The following is a 22,155-nucleotide window of genomic DNA, read 5'->3' as shown; positions in this document are numbered from 1 at the left end:
CTTTGAATTTCAGTAACATATTGGGTTAAAGACTTACTGGAGCAAGCTCTGCATAGTGATCTTTCCCATAGTGGAGCCATAAATACAACAATATAAAATTTATTACAAACAAGGTACTGTAATAAAAGTTGTCAGGGAATGAGAAGAAAATTTATTGCAAATCTTTCCAACCTAGTGCACTGTCAACTACACATTTTCTGGGAATTGTTTTTTTAAAGCCCAGACAGAATGGGAGCTGGCAATTATAGAAAAGTACCAAGAGAAAAAGTTTAAAGCCTGGACTATCCTTTTAAATTTGCATCAAAGAGATGAAACACAGCTTAATTTTAGTGTGTCATTCTTTAAAAAAAAAAAAGTTGCTCTCTGTTGTTTATTACTACTTATTAGGTCTATGCATTTGCTCACCTCAACCTGAGAAGCTGTCACAACCTCTCCAGAGCTTGGTGTGGCAGCGTTGAGGCTTTTGGGATAGGAACAGATCCACAAGAAACCTTAAAGATGGATACCTTTTGCCCATGGGGGAATTATTTACTTCTGGTGAACACTTTTTTCCCCTTATTCCATAGTAAGCTTTTTAGATCTTCATTCAAAAATGGTATCAAATCCTGTAAGGCTGCAATCCAAAATATTCTTCTTATAGAGTATGTCCCAGTGACAATATTGAGACGTATTTTTGAATAATGATGCTTAAGCTGCATTGTAAAGATTCTCTAAGACTGGAAGAAAACACAGCTTTAATCATTCTCTTCCTTCACCCTCCTCTTTTACGAATGAACGGAAGACTTAGTCTTGGCCTACACTGTTGGCCCTGATTATAATTGCACAGTCAATAAAAGGACTAATAAATGTTTAATGTGTGTAAGATTCTTGTTAAGGGGTGCAGAGTGAGTGACTTCATAGATGTTGATGGATTTCCTACTTTCATCACCCCTATATGCTGCTTGCAGTTTATACACTGAATTACCACTTCCAACCTTGGCAACTCTTAGATGTGTAAACATCAAGTCCCAGAATTCTCAGCAATGTATGTGTTGGTTGGAGAATTCTGGGAGCTAAGGAAAGGAAAACCCAAATCATAAAATATTGGGCAGTGAGTGTGTGAGATGATCTGGCTTCTCTTGGTGAATATGAGGATAGCAATCAATCAATCCAATATACCTTGGCCTTTTTTTTTTAAAGTTTAGTCTGTTGTGGAAAACTGCTAGAAGCAAATAATAATAGTCATAACTCTAGTCATCTAAGAGTTACACATTTAGCAATTTTTAACGTAAGTTTTATGACGGCCTGGGTTTAGGCAGCAAAACTGCCACTTTTCTCCAGTGTTATAGCAGAGAGTTCATTATGTTTTTATAAATAGCCTCATATCTTTCCCTTTTCAACTTATCCATTACCCCAAGGAAACATTTCAAACAAAACCAACATAGAAGGATCATACTATGTTTGATTCTTTGGGGGGTGTTGTTTTATAATTGTTCGTGCCTTTCAGATGTACTCAACGGACACTAAAAGATTTCATTTTTTCCCCTTTGCAATAGAGAACAGGAGAAAATGGGGAGATTTACAGACCATTCAATGTTTTTAATGGGGCCTCCTGGATGTTAAGCCCCACTGAGCTGGGCAAGATGAAGAAAGAAACCACTACACAGTCTTCAGGAAGGCATCTTTCCTGCTAGTCTGGGGTAAGTACAGAATCTCGGAATTTCCCACCCTTAATTAAGGCAGACCCTCCTGGAAGGACCGGAAGTGCTTCTTCCCAGATTCCTTTCCAACCTTGACTAAGTTGCTGTTTAGGAGATAAGATGCCAACTGACTCTACACTGCCTTCCCACCCTTTCTCAGCCTTCCTGCAATCTCTCACGCTGCGGCTTTCTGGCTCAAACTCCTCTCCCTGTGACTTCTCTGCCTTCAGATTGCTTTGAAGGATGGGAATGGGCAGGGCTAGGAAGATATTATCCAGAAAAATCAAATGCTGCAGAATTTGGGGTCCTTCTCCAGTATTAGGTTAGAAGGCTTTAGGTCCATCCTTGAGTCAGCAGAAAACTCTACCAGCATGACATTTGATGTCCCGTTTCCAATTGTTTGTAAGCCGCCCAGGATTATGGTGCATAACCAACTATATAAATCTTTGAAATAAATGAACAAAGAAATAAATTTCTGTTTTGCTTCTATTATCTCTCTTCACAGTCCCCGCTAGTCCTCTGATTTCCTTCCAAGGCAATGACTGGCAAACAAATTTTACACACCTTCAGGCTGCCTTTGGATGGTATCAGAATAAGTGTGTGTGTGTGTGTACTCCTCAAACCCCAGTTAACCTGTTTTGTTCATGAGCTGGGGAGGAGATAAAGGCAACGTCACAGAGACACATTTAAAGAATGATGTTGCCAGAGCGTGCTTATGACATAATTAAGTGCAAGCAAGGACACGGTCTTGATTTTGCTGCAGTTATCTTGCTACTAGCTTTAGAGTACTGTAGTAGCTCTGAAGTTAAAAAAAAATTGCAGAATGTACGCATATTCCCTCTTTTATCACATATCTGCATCTGGTATTTCCAAATTCTTCTGTGCCATCTTTCATCCAAAACCTAGAAGGCACCCTGGCTGCCTCAATCAGACACAGTCTAAATTCATTGATTTCAAAGGTCCTGTGTGTGCCGAACTCTGGTTGGATTATAATCACGGTTTTCATTCTGTGGATTAGTTCCCATATGAGCCAAGGAGGCATCATCCGTTGTGCCTGAAGTATTAAGTGGCACATTTTCAGTCCATATTGTGTTATCTCAAACTCAATGCGTTTGAAGGGAGTCATCCATAGGTAATCCAAAAATGCTCGCCCAACTCCTTTACAGGCATGGGACAACTAGATCAATATGGCCTTCCAGTTGCTTGCATGGAATCATTTCCTATACCTCAAAACAATAAGCTAGTTTCGGAAAATGGGACAGCTCTGTTGCCATTCCCAGTAGAATGAATCGTAACTTCTTAGGTGGAAGAGAGATTTCTATTAAGGCTACTTCAGTATTTAGGGCAGTGAGTATTTTTAGAAAGCATGTGGCATCTGACAACACCACTATTATTTGGGCTGACAATAGAATTACTTCGCTGTCCTTGGTTATACGTAGTCTGAATCTGATTTGACCCTGTGGGTTTGAGATAAACAAAGGTGCAAAGACTTCCTCTGCTTGGCAAGAGCAGGAGCAATTGTATCTTGAGATGCAGTTGTTAGAAAAAGAGAACACAAACATGCATTATATTTTCTCAGCAGGTACTGCATATACGGTCCCTAGAGAAAACATCATGTTGTTTGCAGAAGGCAAATGCTTTTCTTCAACCTGTTTGGCATTCTCAAATTTCCCAGTTTGATGAAGACCCATTTGCTGGAGTAGATCTAGGCCAAATGTTGTGGCTTGAGGGTTGTGGCTCTGGAACTTATGACTAAAAGCACTGTTTGAAATTTTAAAAAATCTGTTGCAGTCTTGCTAAAATAAAGATGAATGGGTGGTAATTAAAGCTGTACCTTAAAAAGGATTTGCAATTTGCATGGAATTAGCTGGTATGCTGTTGACATCACTAAGGTACATTGAGTAAAATCAAGTAACCTGGATTTCAGTGGGAATAAGTTATGCCTAATTTTTATTTTCCTCTATGGCTCGGGAATTCAGGTGCAGGGGTCAAAATTTGGAAGCATTCCTAGTCTAAAAGCTATAAAAATTAAGTAATAGTATCCACAAGTATAATTGCACAGATAACTAATGTGATTCTTCTCTAAGGAAAGGAGTCACATTTCTCATTCTTAAGACAAAGTTCATTCACTTTTCAATTAAGTTTCTCCACTTTTCAGTTCAGCTTTAAAATAGTAAGAACTAAAAACCCACATTCCTGGGAAGTTGGCCAACAGTCAAATATATTGATTAATACATTTGGCTACTCAAAATAAACAAAGTGGGAACGTACATGTATAATGATATTAAATATGAATCATGCTTAACGATGATAAGAAGACAAGATTTCCTTTTCAGCTAATCTTTTTGGTGAGAAAAAGTTGTTTGAAATAAGGTTCTACGGCAGTTTCAACTGCCCAACGAGTACTGAATGTTCTTCGAAGGAGCAAAAAGACATTCAGATAATCAAACAACAAAATATTGAATGCAGAAATAAATAACACCCAATATTAATCCCTACACTTCAATCCCTTTATTTATTTTTTCCACTTAATTTTCTCAGAACTATCATTTTCTCCAACCCCTTTCAATCATCTTCCCATTCTTAGAAAGTTTGGACTTTTTAAACTGCAGTTCAGATTGGAGTTGCCCCTACTATTAGACAGTGTGATGGTTGCTGTTTTAGACCAGTGTTTCTGAACCTCAGCAATTTTAAGACGTGTGGACTTCAACTCCCAGAATTCCCCAGCCAGCATGGCTGGCTGGGGAATTCTGGGAGTTGAAGTCCAACATCTTAAAGTTGCTGAGGTTCAGAAACATTGCTTTAGACAATGTTCTAGAGAGAGGCAGTATGTTATTGTCATAGAATCATACAATCAGAGAAGGTAAGGATTGAAAGGGAGATCATCTGGTCCATCATCTTCACTGAAGGCATCTATTACTACAGCATCCCTGACGGACGGCTATCAGCTTTTGTTTAGATACCTCCAGTGACAGAGAGACCTCTCCATCATCTTCTGAGGCCTGCTGTACCATTGTTGAACAGCTCTTCTTACCATTAGAATTCTTTTCCTGATGTCCAGCTAAAATCTTCATCCTTGTAATTTAAGCCCATTGTCTTCTCTGGAACAACGTTTAATAAATCTGCCCTGTTTTTTGTATTACAGCCCTTCTGGTTTTATTTTATTTTATTTTACTTTATTTTAGTCTCGGCTAGTGAAACTACTCTATTTATATGGCCCTCCTTTACAAGCCACCTTGGGTGGCTAACAACATTCAAAACAGCCAAAGAAATACTAACAGTAAAAAGTTAGAAAAGATACATGGCACATAAGAAGAGAGACAGCCCCTGGGGCACCAGGGTCAGAACTCACTTCACACAGTTAATACATATTGATGGATCGCACAGCATTCTGGCCCAACGCCTGAGACAGGCAGATCTTCAAGGCCTTTCTGAAGGCCAGCAGAGTCAGAGCCATCTGGATCTCAGCGGGGATGCGTCAACAGGGAAGGCACGCTTCCTGGATCCCGCCAGATGGCACTGTTTAATAAATGGGACCCAAAGCGTGCCAACTCTGTCTGATCTTCTTGGGCAGACAAACAGCTAGCATGTTTTCCTAGAGTCTTCTCTTCTCCAGGCTAAGCACGACCAGCATCTCTAACAGTTCCTCATATGTTTCCCTTGCAGGCCCCTCATCATCTTGATTACTGTCCTTTGGACATGCTCTAGTCTGACAGAGTCTTGATAAATTGTCAGTCCCTGCAATGCGCTACCTCGAACTGGACATAATATGTGGTCTGACCAACGTAGAATAAAGTGGAATAACGATTTAGCAGCAGTAGTGTTTTTAGTATTTTTATTTGGTATGTACTTATATCTAAGAACAGCATAACCCATTTTTCCCTGAAAAAGAGTTTTCTTGATTTTGACGCTAGACTACTTGGGAGTGCGCTGCCTTTTTTCACAGCTGCATCGCATTGCTAGCTCATGTTCAGTTTGTGATCTGCTCGGACCCAGATATTTATTTTTTTATATTTTTTTATATTTCAAATTTGGTCACTGCCCATCTCACTAGGAAGTGACTCTGGGTGGTTTACAATAAAAACAAAAAATAAATATTAATTAAAATACAGTAAAAATAGTATCAAAATACAACAAAAACCAAATACATACATAAATAACAATGTCTTCCAAGGTACTGCTGGTAGAAAAGATATCTTCGGGGTGCTAGCCACCCCCAGGGCTGGTTGCAAGGTGGCAGATACCTTTTTCACACAGCTGCCTAGTATGAATCTTCCATCCTATATTCATGCCTTTGATTTTTCCTACCCAGATGAAGGGCTTTGCATCTGTCACTGTCAAGGTTCATTGTGCTGGGTTTTGTCCACCCTTCCAGGTTGTCATGATCCTTCTGAATCCTGATAGTGTCTTCTAAGGTGTTTGCTACCCGCCCCTCCCCTCATTTTTGTGTCATCTGCAAATGTGATAATCGTATGTTCTAACCTCTCATAGGAGAAAATTTGAGGGTCTAGCTTAGAACCCTAACTCACACGTAATTTTTGTATAAAACAATATGCCAGATCAATCAGGCATGACAAGTTCTCAGGTACACTGAATGTAACAAGTGTTAACAAGCTAAATGAAGGTGTAAACTTCAATAATGCAGACCTGGCTGCAAAGGATTAATAAGTAGCACTTGAAACTCAAAGTTTCTAACTAGTGGCTATGCTAAAATAACAACTTGAAACATCAATTTTTAGACCCCTTTGTTTAATCCAAAAGATCCTTTTTATAAAGGATGTATTAACCTCATGCTCTCCTCCCTTATTACGCATTTCAATATCCATACTGAATCAATAAGGTTAACCTTATCAATCACCATGAATGCCATATCGTACAGCAAAGCTAAGGGCCATGACCAACAAATAAAAGATAAATTTGCATAAGTCTGTAATGAAGGCTTGAAACTCCACCCTCTTTGGGCTTCTCTATGATTGTGTGAATGAACCAAGTTGTGCTTCAATGTAATTGCGTCCTGATCTCCAGTTCAAACATACTCCTTGAGAAAATTCTCCTTCACTCTGATCTGCATTTTTTATAAATATGTTGAACATACAGGGGGCAGGCAGAGCTCTGCAATATGCCATTCAACACTTCCTCATGTGAGATTTTGTCAAATGCTATGTTAAAATGGAGGTCCATTAGATCCACCGCATCTGTTGGTTGCTCTATCAACCAAAGGGAGTTGAACAGTTTGGTATGAGAAGCTCTTGATAAGCCTAGATGGGGTCCTGCTAAACAAAGCATTCTTTTTTAAAATGCTCATCCACCAGGTGCTCAATAAATAGTTCTGCCCAGTCTTGACATCAAGCTGACCACTCCACAGTTATCTACATTCCTTTTTGAAGACAGAACAAAATACGCCCTTTTCCAGTCCTCTGCCCTATGTCTGCTCTCCATGATTTCTTAAAGATGACAGAAAGAGGCTCTGAGATTATATCTGCAGACTCCTTCTAGACTCTTGGATGCAACTGATCTGGTCCTGGGGACTTAAAGACATTCACGGCAGCCAGGCATTTCCTAACTAGCTCTTTGATTACTTTGGGCTGCTACTTCCTTCTAATTTGTTCTGCTTTAGTCCTTTCCTTTGGAACATGATTCCCTGTGGGGGGAACACTGAAGCAAAATAGGAATTGAGGAACTCTTCTCCCTTCCCATCATCCATAATCCTCCTGCCCTCTTCTCAAAGCAGAAGTCCAGATCATCCCTTTTTATTTCTTACTATTGACCTAGCCATAAATGTTGTGCTGATTTTAGTCTTCCTTGCGAGCTTAAATTCCTTTTGCCCTTTAGCATTTCTGATGCTATTTCTGCAGATGGTGCATACAATGCTGTATACATTATGTACCCAGCCCAGCATGCTTAGAATACTATTGCTGCCCTAAGATACAATGGAGACCCTGTCCCACCCTCACTGGTGGTCTAGCTAGCTTCTTTACAAGCAACCAAGGAGGAACGGAGATTTGTCTGTTGACCTCCAATGGAGAAAACAACTTGGGCCATTCAAATTCTAGTTCCCCACCAGTATAATATTGAACTGGGCAGAAATAAAAAATTGGGGCGGGGGGGGAATAGGGAACATGAAATTCCCTTGCCCAACTTTGGTGATATTTTAGAAGGTACCAACAAGAATGAAATTGTGGACCTACTGTGTGGAGAGACAGGGAAAAAAAAGACAGTTCTTGTACTGTTACCAGACAACAGTCTATGTTTTCCCCTCATTATTTCCTTGCCTCCCAGCACAGCACCAAATGAAAAATCAGAATTTATTTATTTACTTAGGCTTATAATTTTCACTACTGTTATTTGAGATTTTATGGGGATCACACTTAACGTCTGTATGTGGGTTTGGTTGCTGTGCTTTGGCTGGAGAAGAAATGATTCTCATGATTATTTTTTTTCCTTTCTTTTTTCTTTTGGCTTTCTTCTGATTTATTTATGTTTTTAATGTATAGTATTGTAAAACTGCTCAGAGTCTTGGGAGCTGGTGCTATGAAATCTATGTAATAAATAAATAAACAGATAAAGAAATAAACTCCTAGATTTCTATCTTGCCTTTGTTCCAAGAGCTCAAAGCAAAAGCATATCATGCTCCCGTCTCCCGTTTTTCCCCAGAACAATCAACCTGTGAGGCTGGATTAAAGACATATTTCCTCTTGTATTTCCAGGTTCTTGGTAGTAATCCAGATAGAGGGATGGCCGGATAGCAGAGCCAGATCAACTGTTGTTACAAGACCTTCTCTCCTTTTTCCTCCATACAATAGGATTTTTTGTTTGTTTAGGAAAAGTGATAGCAAATAATTTTTGGCAACCCAGTAGAGTCAAGAAGGCAAAAAAAAAAAAAAAAGCAAATTCGGCAAAAAAGGTAAATGCTAACAAGAGTCCGTTCCTTCCCAAGCATCCGTACAAGGAAGGGCAATTTTAATCACATATAGCAGGTGGAAGAGGGATGCTGAGAAGGCTACAGAAATCGGTTTTCTAAGAAGTCCTCACAAGGTCATGGCTGGGAAGAGATGTCAAGCACCCAAACAGCAGTCCGTTAATTAACCAGGTTTAATGCCAGGAAAAAAAGGGTTTAGGATACAGAATCTTGGAAACTGAATAAGCAAAACTCCCGCCCTCATTTGTGAATGAATTCACTATGGCAAACAACTCTGTGTGAATTGTTTACACCTCTTTTTTCTGGAATGCAAAACTGAAGCGTTAAAAAAGACTCTTGGCACATCTATATTCTCTCTGTAGTGATGTTTTGAAATACTCCTTTTTCTTTCTTTCTCAGACATCGAAATCTCTTAGAAGAGATGTGAAATAGGCATTTCCTACTGTAGCTGTTCCATCCCAACAGACTTCATTCTCGTTATGATCCAGTCCCACGTACTCCCTAGGGGTAGGAGTTCATTCTCAGCGCACCTCCTTCTACTATCGGTGAGTGAAGAATAGAAGTGCATGAACTACCCATGTGAACATGCGTGCACTTTGAAGGCAGTTAAATGCTGTCTGTCTTGCTATCCTTCTGCACAGTTTTACCTACCCAAGATGATGCGTTAAGTTAGTGGAACCCATGAAGATATTCCTATCTGACAAAGCAGAGCATGCTATAAAAATGCCACAGCCAAACCCTTCCTTGAACATTTGGCTGGGTCCAAAACTCTCTTGAAGCAGACGTGGCTTCTCGGCTGCTTTTCAGCAGTCAATCTGATGGAAGAAGCAGTAGCCGGGAAGTTAATTAGAACTACACATTTTCTTTACGGTCTGTTTCACAAATGAAAACCGCATTCTGGAATTTATCAGCCACTCCTTATAAATGCCTCGTTTTCTCTTTCACAGCTAAATACAAAGCCACACTCCACCCCTAGCAAAAATTATTTAGCTACACTGGAAGTCTGCCGAAAATTCCTCCAGGGAGATTTAATGACGGATTTAGCTTGCATCACTCCCAAAGGAATTAAGTGGTCTGGAACAAAATCAATGGCAGTGCAACCCACTTTGTACGCCGCTCTGCTTTGCGTTGATTTCAGTGCACAGTTATGCCTTGCTTCCATAGAGAGATATATTTCCATAAATCTAAGCATCTGGGAGCTGGTCCTTAAGTGTAAATCCTACAGAGGAAGTCAACCTGGTTAGGATTTCATGCATATAGCCTAGCCCTATGCTTGGTTATTCAGAAATAAGTCCAGCTACATTGAGTTACTTATCTCTCCCTCACTCCCCATTAAAACACAGATAAGTAATCTTTCCATTTTTCTGAGTTAGATTTTCTCCTTCGTATGAGTAATTTGTTTGCCTCTAAACCAGTGTCTCTCAACCTTGGCGACTTGAAGATGTGTGGACTTCAACTCCCAGAATTCCCCAGCCAGCAGGGCTGGCTGGGGAATTCTGGAAGTTGAAGTCCACACATCTTCAACTCGCCAAGGTTGAGAAACACTGCTCTAAACCCTCCTAGAAAGGCAGCTCTTGATCTACCTAGAATCTTCCAAGATGATATTGGTGTTTCCTGTTGAAAACATGGAAAGAACCAAACCCCAAATGTTGGGTTTGGCTTGGCAGCCAATCCGTTGCTTCTGGTATCCTGTATAAAAACAACAGCAGTATCTCCGACCACCTACAGCAGGACAGGCAGCTTAAAGGGCATTTGCAGACCCTCCAGCTGCTTCCAAGCTACTTCCGAGCCTTCAGCTGTGCCCTCAGTCATCAGATAGCCCCAAATCACCATATTTGAACCGCAGGTATCAGCAAACGGTTGTTGCTTTGGCTGGACTGACCAACCAAGTGTTGCTGTGTCATGCCACAAGCTCCACCCCTTTCATACCTATGTATGATGTCACAATGCTCAGTACTGTTCTATAGTTTGTACAGTACGCCGTAGTATCTCCTCTAAGTTTTCTTCGACATTTTAGAATTTTACGTGTTTCTCTTTTTGTATCCTAATTCATTGTGATTCTGACCGAATAAAAATGGATTGATTGATCACAATGCATTTACAAAAGAGGTGGGGTCTGTGTGACAATACTGTGACATGGCTTTCATCGGTCTGACTCCCTCCTTCAGACCCTGCTCTTCCCTAGGTCTGTATTTCAAAATCACAAATAATGAATTTATCTGAATTGCTCCAACTTCTCAGATTATTTTTGGGATGTCTCCCAGTCTAATTTACCAGTTACATTGCAAACTGGTTTTGCAACAGAATGCGTTATTTTAAAAATTTATCCTGACGGTGAGTTAAACTGATTTGCAATGATGGAAATGATAAGAACAAGGAAAGAAAAAACCCCCGAGATTATACTAGTGTTGATTCATGGTTGTTTTTTCCTTCCGATCATCAATCAGCTAAGCAGGGTTGCAATGATCTTAATGGTGATTATGATAATTATATTTATGTAGGTTCTTGGTGATAGCAATGATGATGACGTTAATGGTGTTTTATTAATCATATGTGCCGTAGATAGAATATAGTGGCATTGAGAGGAGTGATAACATAACAATAATAACAATAGCAAAACTTGTTAGAACTTACCGATTCAATCCTACCCCAAATGATCTCAATCATTTCCAGTGTGACTCTGCCCAAACAATAGCAGATTTGAAAGGCTGGGTGCAGTCAGTGATGTTCCAGGGGGACGTGGGGTCAGAAAAAGGCAGGATGGTGGACATGACCACACAATTGAAGCCCCACTACATGCTTGCAATATTGACACTTGGTCCAAAAGGGGCAGGGCCTTGACTGTATGGCTCTGACTGGCATCTTGCCTTTTTTGATCCCCCCACTCCATTCCCCATGGATGTCGCTGACTGTAACCTTCAGCCTGACTCACCCAGTGAGTCTGTTCCCATTTTCACCTAATAAGCACGCCGTGTATTTCCCCTTGATCTTTGTGCAGGAACACATTTTCGTATCTTGATTATGAGTTTCAGAGCAACCACAAGCTGGATACAATTAGGCAAGAATGTGCGTCTGGTAAAAATCCTTGGACAGGTTGAGAATTGATTGATTGGTTGACTGATGGCCTGAAAATTCATCCAGCAGGCCAGACCTTATGAAAAAAGATCATTCCAAAAAGGAGCTTCAAAATACAATTAAACGTAACCTACCGCAAACCATAAAGAACGGTTCCATCTGGATGTAGCCGGATCATTCGATTTTTCACTGTAACTCCGTGAACAAAGGATTTCTTGTCATTCAGGAAATATGTGTCTGGAACCCAGAGGTAATCAGCCACTCTGTTATCTAAAGTGAGATTCAAAGGTATTCCCGAGTACGATAATCTTTTATCCCTCCAGGATTGTTGGAAATACATAGTTAGCGTATAGTCCTGGAAACAAAGTAAAAAAAAGTAACAGCAATTACGGTGATAGCTATTATTAAGATTTGATTTCATAATCATTATAACACAACAGGATTTATATCCTCCCTTTCTTCCAGAAGCTCAAGGCAACTTTCGTAGTGGTCTCTCCCCTTTGACGGAGCTTGGGTTGAGAGGGAATAATTGACTCGATTTCCATGGCTGAGGGTTGACTTAAATCTGGGTGTCCCCAGTCCTGGCCCAGCACTTAGCTACTACACCACACTGACCCTTCAAAATTCGGAAGTGAAGACCAAGTTAGTGGCAAAATATGATTCCTTAACCATCCCCATTTTAATAAAGGTATTGATCCAGACATGTTCATCACTTATTAAGATTCAAGGGCAAAATGTATTGTTTACATTGCCTTGTTGATGTAAACCAAACTAAGCTTTTGCCCATTTTCCTGTATGTACTTATTTTGACTTCTTTAACAGCGATGTTACACACTGGCTTGAAAATTGGCTTGACCTCATGCTTCATCTTCAGGTCAACCTAAATATTACAGCCCAGTCCATAGAAAATTTGTTTTGCTTAAGCCCTGTTGAATCCTATGGGATAAAGTAGTTAAGGATACCAAGCACATTAAATGTTATCAATCTCCTGCAGGTTGGGGTTGTATTGTGGATGTCATACACACAGCACGCACACATACATGAAAAAAATGCTTCCTTGTGGCAGTGACCCACGCTGGAATTAGTGTTTTGAAATGCTCCAACCAAAAGATACCAACTACGTGGCAAATTTCCACCAACCGTGAAATCCTTTTTCAAAAATTATGTCATGGGATGAGGTCTCACATGGAGGTGCTTTTTAGTCACTTAAAGATAGCGACTATTTTATTACCTTTCAGTCACAACCCATATTTGTCACACGGGTGTGTATTTCAAAGTTTTGAAGAGGGAAATTTCACTCCCATCCATACACTTCCTGAAGCCTGCTTTTTCAAAAGCTTTCACAGCCCTAGCTTCTATCTCTCTGGGTTTCAGCCGCAGATGGTTTTGATTATGCACTACCAAGCTGGGATTGACTCTTAGCAGCACATAGATAGATCTTCTCTAGGATGATCGGTCTCCAAATTGGTCATTCTGGTCCTCCAGCTGTGCATCTAACACCACTGCAATCAAGTCCATCCACCTTGCTGCTTTTTTCTTCCCTTTCACCTTTCCCAGCTTTGTGGACTTCTCAGGGGAGCTAGGACTTTGCACAAAGTGTCCAAAATATGATAATTGGAGCCTGGTCATTTGTGCCTTGAGTGACCTTATCATGTGTGACTTTATCCAGAAATGGATTGATTCTATATTCCACTTGTTTGTTTTTTTGGCTATCCATGGTATTTTCAGGAGTCTTCTATAACACTGAAGTTCAGAGAGTCAATACTCTTTCTATCCTTTCATTTCTATACAGTATCACAAGGAAAATCCTTGCCTGCATGATTCTGATCTTTGTAGATATACGTAGATGTGTCGCAGCATCTGAACATCTTTTTCAAGGCCTTCATTGCTTCCCCACCAAGTGCTAGTCTGTGGCATATTTCTTGATTGCTGCTTCTTTTACTATTAATAGTCAACAAAAGGCATAAGCTTTCCATGAATTCAGTACCTTCATTGTCTATTCTAAGGTTGGTTGATGTACCTGTTATCATTAGTGTAGTCTTTATATTTAATCTTAGTCCCATTTTTTCCACTGTCCTCCTTGATTTTCATTATTAGAGCTTGCAAATCACTTGCATTTTCACCTATTGGCGTAGTGACATCAACATAGTGCAGATTATTGATGTTTCTTCCTCCAACTTGAAAACCATGCTTATCTTCAGGTAGTCTGATCTTATGGAATGGAGTTGACAAATTATGCAGGCAAGCAAAGATACAGGTTAAATGAGCAACGAAAAGCCTAAAACGTATGTCAGAAACTATGAATTGCAATCACCTAGATTACTGTGGGCCTGAATGAAAACATTTGCAGTCTAGTTTTTCATTTACAAACACCAAAAGAAAACCAAGAAACTATGTTTATACTTAAACGTAATAGTCTGAAGAATATGTTAAATATAGTTAGTCAATGCAGTTATCAAGCTTATATAGTTAAATACATAATGATGCTTAATCTGAAAAGAAATAGCATGATAGGTATGTATGGGTGGATAGACAGAATAATCATAATTGATTTAAAATGTCTAAGCAAACCCAAATGCTTTAACTAGACTGGTCATTCCTCCCACTTTTTATTTTATGTGTTTAAATTATTTTGCTTATTATTGCTTACTCCTCTGCACTTTTCACAACATTGTTTGCCCCAAAGGAAAGAATTCCCACATCTCCCTTTTGCAGTTGGGCTGCTGTGTGTTTGTTATACTTTTTCTACAAAGGTTATTGCTATAGAATGTACAGCAAATCCTCAAATATTTTATTGTGGTTCTCGTTATAGTGGCTCTTACTCATGGCCGGAATCTTACCACAAGAGTGAAAAAAGCGTATCTAGACGTCCTTCTTCAGTATGTACATACATGGATATGCGTAGTAGTCCAGAAAGATGAAGTGTAAATCTAAGCCCCGTGGAATGTAGATTACAAATGATAAGGTCACTTATTACAGTGATATGGGGTCTTCTTCCCCAGAAAGGTGGCTTGTAAAGCAATCATGACAAGCTTTCTAATTGCTCGCAGAGATGCTCGTGCCATATGGCGGCTATGGGGGCTTCCTCAGGTCTTGCCACCTTCCCGATGTTGCATCTGCTCTGTGCCAGCTTGCCCAGTGGGAATGGCAATTAGAAGCCAAAAAAGGAAAGAAAGTACAAGAAATGGGCTGCCTTTCATTAAAAATGCATAAAAGAGGGGAAATCTGTTGTATACAATGCCACCAAAGTCTGTAGTTGCTGGAAAAAGAGTTATTTAGACTCTGCAGGTATTGTTCAAAAAATAAATCATATGCAAATTATATGAGACCCGCTGGCAACATTGTTTTTAAAAAAAATCAAAACCCACGATTTATTTTGTGAAAAATTACTGATGACATATAAATGAGTGATTTTCAACCTGAAGTCCAAAAGCCTGTTTTACGAACGTGCCTTGTCTTCAGTCGTGCCCCTCCTTTGCCTTCGTGTTTTACTTTAGGATCGCATGACCTTCACTCTTACTTTCGAAAGCTGCGGTTTGCCATTGTACTACGTAGCATGACATGCAAAACAAAAATTATTTCCGATAAAGGTTTTGCCTGGCCAGGGGTCCGCTTGTGTGTACTGTGTGAGGACTTTTGGTCTCCATCTGAGTTGAGCAGACTTTTATATGTAAGGCCCAGAGTCACTGGGCTGAGATGGGCGGCTATAGAAATTAAATAAATAAAAACAAACAAATAAATAAAAACCCGTATAAGTAATGGCATCCAACAAGATGCAGTTCAGTGGAGAGAAAATGTGTTTATTATGCATAATTATTATGTATAATTCTTTATTATATATAAATATCTATACTATTTATGTAATATAATAATTTATTATGTATAATTATTATGTATAATTATTAAAATTATGTGGTCCTTAATGGAACTACATCTACGTGGAGGGAATTATGCAGTGGGGCACCTGTCGTGGGTTCTGTTGTGGGTCCGATGCTCTTCAACATCTTCATAAATGACCTAGATGAGGGGATTGAAGGGGCGCTCATCAAGTTTGCAGCTGACACAAAGCTGGGGGGAACTGCTAACACTTCAGAAGAGAGATTCAGGATTCAGAAGGATCTTCACAGACTTGAGCATTGGGTCCTATCCAGCAAGGTGCAGTTCAGTGGAGGGAAGAGTCAGGCAGGAAAAGCCAGATGCACAGGCACGGGGTAGGCAGGGCCTGGCCCCACAGTGGTGCCTGTGAGGGGGACCGAGGTGTCCTGGTGGACCACCCCTTAAGCGTGAGCCAGCCGTGTGCTGCAGCTGCCCAAAAAGCCGACACAGTCCCGGGCTGCATCCACAGAGGGATAGGATCGAGACCAAGGGCAGGGATAGCACTGCTCTGCACCGTGCTGGCGAGGCCACACTTGGAATCCTGCATCCAGTTCTGGTCACCACAGTACAAAAAAGACGCCGAGGCCCTGAAAGAGCGCAGAGAAGAGCAACGAGGACGATGAGGGGTCTGGAGGCTAAATCCTTTCACTAATGGAAGCTCCAACAGTAGAAGTGGAGAGACAACTTTAATAAATCTCTACTTCTGCACATAGGCTCTTAAGTTCCCCCAAATAACTTAAACAAAACTGGTGGGGGAACTAATAAAAATCATTTCATCCTTTCCACAGGCCAAGATCCTGTTCTAGATCTTATTCCCATCTATGGACGAAAAAGAAACCCTTTCAATAACCTTGCACTCTTTAGGATTTCCAACATATGTAGTTCTGTTCATATTGATTAAAGCTCTTGCTCTCATTTAAAATATATTGGTGACCAGGTGGTTGCTTTATAATGAATCATTCTATGAAACATATTCTGCCATATTCACTTTTTAAATAATAATTTTATTAAAGATTATAATTACAACAGTAAAAACAAATGCAAATTTTTAAAAAGCATATAATACTACTATATATATTCTATACAGTATACAGAATAAAAAGAAAGTAGAAGGTGCAGAAAAGAAAGGGGAAAAAAAAAGAAAAAAGAGAAACAGAAATAGAAATAGAAATAGAAAAGAAAAATAAGACTATAGTAAAAAAAGAGAGAAAAATATAAAGAAGTGACTTCCCACCTTTATCACAAGTATAAACAATTTTAGTAACTTATCACCTCCTCTTAAAATATAACAATTTATCTCTTCTTCCCATATCCCATCTCTTATCTTTAAACAAATCCATAAAGCATTGCCCTTTCAGTCCTGATGTCAGCAAAAGGGTAACCGGAAATACCAACTCATCTATTTTAACTTTGATCAAATAAACCATCTTTTCATCCCCTTCTTTTACTTCTAACAATCTTTAGTCCATTCAAATAATGTCCTAGAACTTGATTTCTTTTCATTTTTTTTGGTGTCCCTTCTCATGAGATTCTTCAAAGCTTTAACAAGCCTCTTTTGTAAATCCAATATAGGAAAATTATCCTGGTCACTCTCTTAGTTTATTGTTTGTATGTCCCTTTTACTTATTAAAACATCAGCCTGTTTCTTCTGTATGTCCAATGTAACATCTTTTTCCATGTCTTGTAGCCTGTCATTTGTAAATCTACTTTCAACTCAGTCTCGATCTTGTCAGATAAAACTTGTTCCTCTTCCATAGCATCTTTTAGACACAGTCTCCTCATAGAGGTAGATGTCTCTGTGTCACTATTCATAATAACTTGAGTCCATTTTCCATATGTCCAATATTAAAATATTTTGCTTCATTCTGTAATTATAAGTCGAGTTTAAGTGTTCTTCTCCTTTACTAGTAATCTTTAGTTCCCTCTAGTGACCAATTTTTAAAATCTTATCTTATTATTATTATTTAATTCAAAGCAAAACATTTTTCCATGGGAAGGATTCTTTATAATTAATTAATTCATTAATTATTCATAATTCATAATTAATCTTATTTCAAATTTATCTGGACTCTTAGTCCATTTGTAACTTTCTAAAATTGAAGTTTTAATCACTCTTTTGCTGTTTATTCCCCCCCCCATCAGTTCTTAAACTTGTAGTTAAAACTTTCTTTCTCTAAGGATTGAAGGAAACTCACCCTGTGCTATCAAACTTGTTGATTCAAATGTTCCTAACAGCTGAAAAGCAGTTAATAAGCAATTTCTGAAAGTGATTAGCAAACTTAAGTGTCCTTTCAAAGGTGCTGACCATGGTTTGAGCAAGATGGCTATTCCCTCATCTCCCAGAGCTCTAAACCTGTCAGAGACCACTATCTTGCAGTCTCCTTGTGAGGAAGAACTGTCTGGACCACTTGTGGGTGATTGCAAGTCCTCTCCTGGTCTGGAGAAGGGCCGGTCTACTCGCTGGCTTTTCATTCCGCTGCGGTCATCCTTTTCATGGAGCCGCCTTCAGTCCGCCATTTCTTCCTCCAGAAGCCCCAATACTCTGTTTCTCTTCAGATTGTAAAAACCTTTTGCCTTTTATCAATATGCACTTTTTCATCTTGCATCACATCAGGCAGATTAAGCATTTCACGGTATGTTTCTGAATGAATTTAAGAAATAATTGTCATAAGGCAGCTAAGGAGTCTGGAGGAAGCATCTGTCTGGCACTGTCAGCAGAGCTAGAGTTATCCAATCTAATTGATGATGCTGCCAATACTTTCTTGACTTCAATCAGCGTGTGACAATGAAACTAAAGAACTTTGGTGAGTTTTGGAGAAGGAGGTATTCAGAAAAAGCAATGCATTTCGATTAACTTTTGGCATCTAGGAAAAGACCAAAGATGGATAGATTTTCTTTAAAACTGATGCTTCAGTGATGAACAAATAAATCCTTTGACTTGTTTTCCACAACCTGGAATCCAGTGATTTCATCTGATGTGGTTCAAAATCAGTAGCCCTCTTTGAATTTAAATAAAGGTGCCATTTTAAGCTTGCCTCTCATCCCTAATTTGATATTTGATGCACTGCCATCCATCTTTTATGCTTTCATGCCAAGACTGTCTCATATCAAACTCCTACCAGATGCATTTCCCTGAACACTTGAAAGCTAATTCTATAATGCTTGACACATTCATTGAATTTTTTAAGGCATAACAGGCTTAGCCTGGATATCAGTATTCACCTGTACCAACGCTCCCAGCCTTAAGTCTCAGCATGTTTCCTCTCCCCATAACGGAGTACAAGCAAAGATGAAGAAATAACAAAGAAGCATCAGGATGCACGAAGGCCTCTGAGTATGAGCCAAAAGATCTGCTTTGAGAAATAACGGAATCACAATATATGCACGTAGCTGCTGTTGGATACTGGATGCTTTAACGCTTCTTGTTGCCAGAAGCAAAACACATCATGTGTCAAAGATTCAAAACAATTATAAACACTTGTGAGGCAGCCAATGAGCTTCTGGAGCAGAGTAAACAATCAAGTTATTACAGAAGAATCTTAATCAATCTCAGTCTCATGAAACTCAAAGAAACCATTTTCCATTCTTTTTCTGAATTACTAAAATTCTCACTTCTGGGATTATATCTCTCCTGTTAAATATTTGAAAGCACTTCAGAATATCAAGACAGCCTCTCCCCATCGTGGACCTGCTAAACAGGGATTGTGGTCTAGTATCTATAAGAACCAGATTGGGAAAAGTGAAACCAGAAAAAGCTAGCAATGGGCAAGAATTGGGCTTAGCCTCTTCCGATTTAATAGTTTTCTAGATTTAGAAAAATATGTATATGATACAGAACATGTTCTGAGTTCAGTTTTCCTTGCATAATTTTATCCACTTTATTATAGAGAATATTCGGAGAGTTTCCCCTTTAATTTTTATAAATTAACTGTTCTTTTGTACACAGTCTTCAAGCAAGTATGTAAAGTTTAAAACACAGACTTAGAAGGGCAAGTAAAATCTGTACGTACTGAAACTATGATAACCAAAGGTATATATTTGGGAGCTTTATACAGGTAGTCCCCGGGTTAAGAACACCTGGTTTACGGGTGAGCTGTAATTAAGAATGGAGCCTATTGTAGCAAAATTCGAGTTAAATACACAATGATTTAAGTTAAATACATAATGGTTTGAGTTAATCACAATACTACTGTTATTAATACAATTATTAATTGTAATACAACTAATACAAAATACAATAATACCGTTCTGGCTTACATACAAATTCGAATTAAGGACAGACCTTGGGAACGGAGTTCATTCTTAAACTGGGGACTACCTCTATTCACAGTCTTATGAATATCTATGCAGAAGGAAGTCCCATTAAGTTCAGTGAAATTTACTCCCCAAGAAAGTCTTCAAATATTAACATGATAGCTTTACAAGAATGTGAATGTCACCCTTTGAGATTATTCCATAACTACAGAGCTATGAATAGAAATAGATCATTTTCTTTAAAGATTGAGCAATGTCAACCCCGTAGCCAGTGGGAGCAGGGACTTCATAAAGTGCTATCATAATTTGGGCCTTGCAATATACCCATGTAACATCTTTCACAAAACTATGTCATGCAACTATGGAATTGCTGCAAGTTCTTAATTGCAGTCTCAATTCATCCAGTCATGTGAGTGATCCAAGGAGATGAAACATGGTTCTATATGTGGTGCTTAAAGGACAATACGTGTGACTTCTAGGGCTGTGCAGTGCTTCAGTCTCCAAAGGTATTCAGGTTCCAGAAAGGTATTTTAGAGTGTACAAGGTACCTGTCTGTACCTGTCTGCAACACCTTGGCCTGTTTTTGTTTGCTGTGGGCATGCCTACTTCTCTCTGATCATTAGCAACTTCCACCCATGCCCATTTTGGCTTGAGCAACAGGAGTGATCTGATGAGAAGCACTTGTCAAACATTATAAGGTTTCCTTATCTGCATAGCTAGTTAAACGCCCCAAACCACAGGAAGCTTGTACAGCAGAGGTGTATGGAAGAGTCTCTCTGCAAATGCTTGTCAACAGCCCCTTGGGAGTGTCCACCCCAATGAAGTGGATGTTGGAATAGGGGATGGATGATGGGGCAGACAACAGAATAGGGAAAGCATGATGGAGCAGAGGAATAGTGATGGAGCAGGTGATAGAGCACAGAAGGGTAAAGGAATAGACAAAGGAGGGGCGATGGAGCAGGTAATGGAGTAGGGGAAGAGTGATGGAGTAGGCAGTTAAGCAAGAGAGGAGCTAGAGCAATGGAGCTAGGTAAAATGAGACAGGAGAGACAGCGAGCGAGTGGGAGACAGGACAAGCATCACTTCTCTGTCTTCTTACAAAGGCAGAATAGAAACTGACTGTCAAAACAAAGCAAATTGTACTGGTATACTATTATGCTGTTTCACAGACTGGAAGAAAGCACCTTAAACTGCCTGTCTGGAAGTGCCCTTTAAAGCAGCTATACCTTTTCTGAGGATCATGTAGCAGCTGCAGAGGACAGCCATACAATCCCCCAGGTGATGCGGAGTTACGGACAAGTGCTGTATTTGTGCCTCTGCAGATTCTGAAGTCGAATCTGAAGCAACGCGTAGCTTTAGCCGCTTGGTTTTTCAAATGGTGTAGTCTATCCCTGCAGCGTTAGAGACTATTGTTCATTATCCTGAGTGAGGCCGTGAACCTTTGCCTCCAGGTCCAACCCTGACAGAACCACTGACTATGTAAGCGGAGGGACCAATTGCATTAAAGTGCAGGGATCCTGCATATTCATCAGGACCCAGACTCAGCCAGCACAGTTTTCCGTATCATAATGTGGGGGCGGGAGAGTGGAGAACAGGAGAAAAATCCTCCTTGCCATAGTGATCGCTTCCTGTATAAGTAGATTCCCTGCTTTCCATTATATAAGGTCACTGAGTTTATGTGATTTTTACTCTCTTTGGATCCCTCTTCTGAAACAAAACCTATTCGATAAAGTCAACTCACAGTTTCAGAAACTTCTTGGTCCCTGAAGGCAAAACCAATCTCATTTTGCACTTAAGCTCCTTTTATGGACCCCTCCATAGGACATGATGTATTTTGAAAGCAACCAAGTATCTGACTTGATCCCAGACATGACAATAGCAGAAGAGTCACTGACTCATCATGGCTTAGAAAAATGTCTTTGTTACAGACAAGAAAGAAGTCATCTATATGCAGAAGATCTGCCTACAGCAGAACATGGAAATCAAGCCTTAAAGATATTTCAGCCCCAGAGTTTGAATCTTAACCATCTTCCTCCCACCCTTTCGAATCAACAGACTCTTGGCCATTCTTTCCTTAGGCTTAAGACTGGGAGCTTCAGCCCTTACATCAGAGGAGGAAAAAAAGAGATTTGAATTAGGTCCATGCCCTGTAGAAAGGTTTATTTGTAATCCTTTTTAAGGCCTCTTATTGGCTAGAGATGGCAAATAAAGATACATGCATTGACTGAAAATCAGCTTTCCTTGTGTTGTGACTTGGGATAAGAACAGTAAATTTGGGCCAATGTCCAAAAGTATATTAGAGTACCTTACTGGAGTTTTCTCACATTATATTTTGTTTGGCGGCTTAACTTC

The 22,155-nt window shown here is 39.6% G+C and overlaps 1 protein-coding gene across 2 annotated transcripts in view; it reads right to left on the bottom strand.

Moving 5' to 3' along the window:
- The window catches only part of GABRB1 (gamma-aminobutyric acid type A receptor subunit beta1), a 98,505-nt gene that overhangs the window by 27,904 nt on the left and 48,446 nt on the right, over nucleotides 1-22,155 (bottom strand). For both annotated transcript variants that reach the window (XM_088131106.1, XM_088131107.1), the window contains exon 4: nucleotides 11,808-12,028. In XM_088131106.1, coding sequence (XP_087987232.1) covers nucleotides 11,808-12,028 — 221 coding nt within the window. The remainder of the gene's footprint in view (nucleotides 1-11,807; nucleotides 12,029-22,155) is intronic.

Source organism: Python bivittatus, unplaced genomic scaffold, assembly GCF_059951505.1.
Source record: "Python bivittatus isolate LINGU-HERP-01145 unplaced genomic scaffold, Pbiv_v1 ctg000970_np1212, whole genome shotgun sequence".
Taxonomy (NCBI): Eukaryota; Metazoa; Chordata; class Lepidosauria; order Squamata; family Pythonidae; genus Python; species Python bivittatus.
This window is presented reverse-complemented; position numbering and strand designations above follow the sequence as displayed.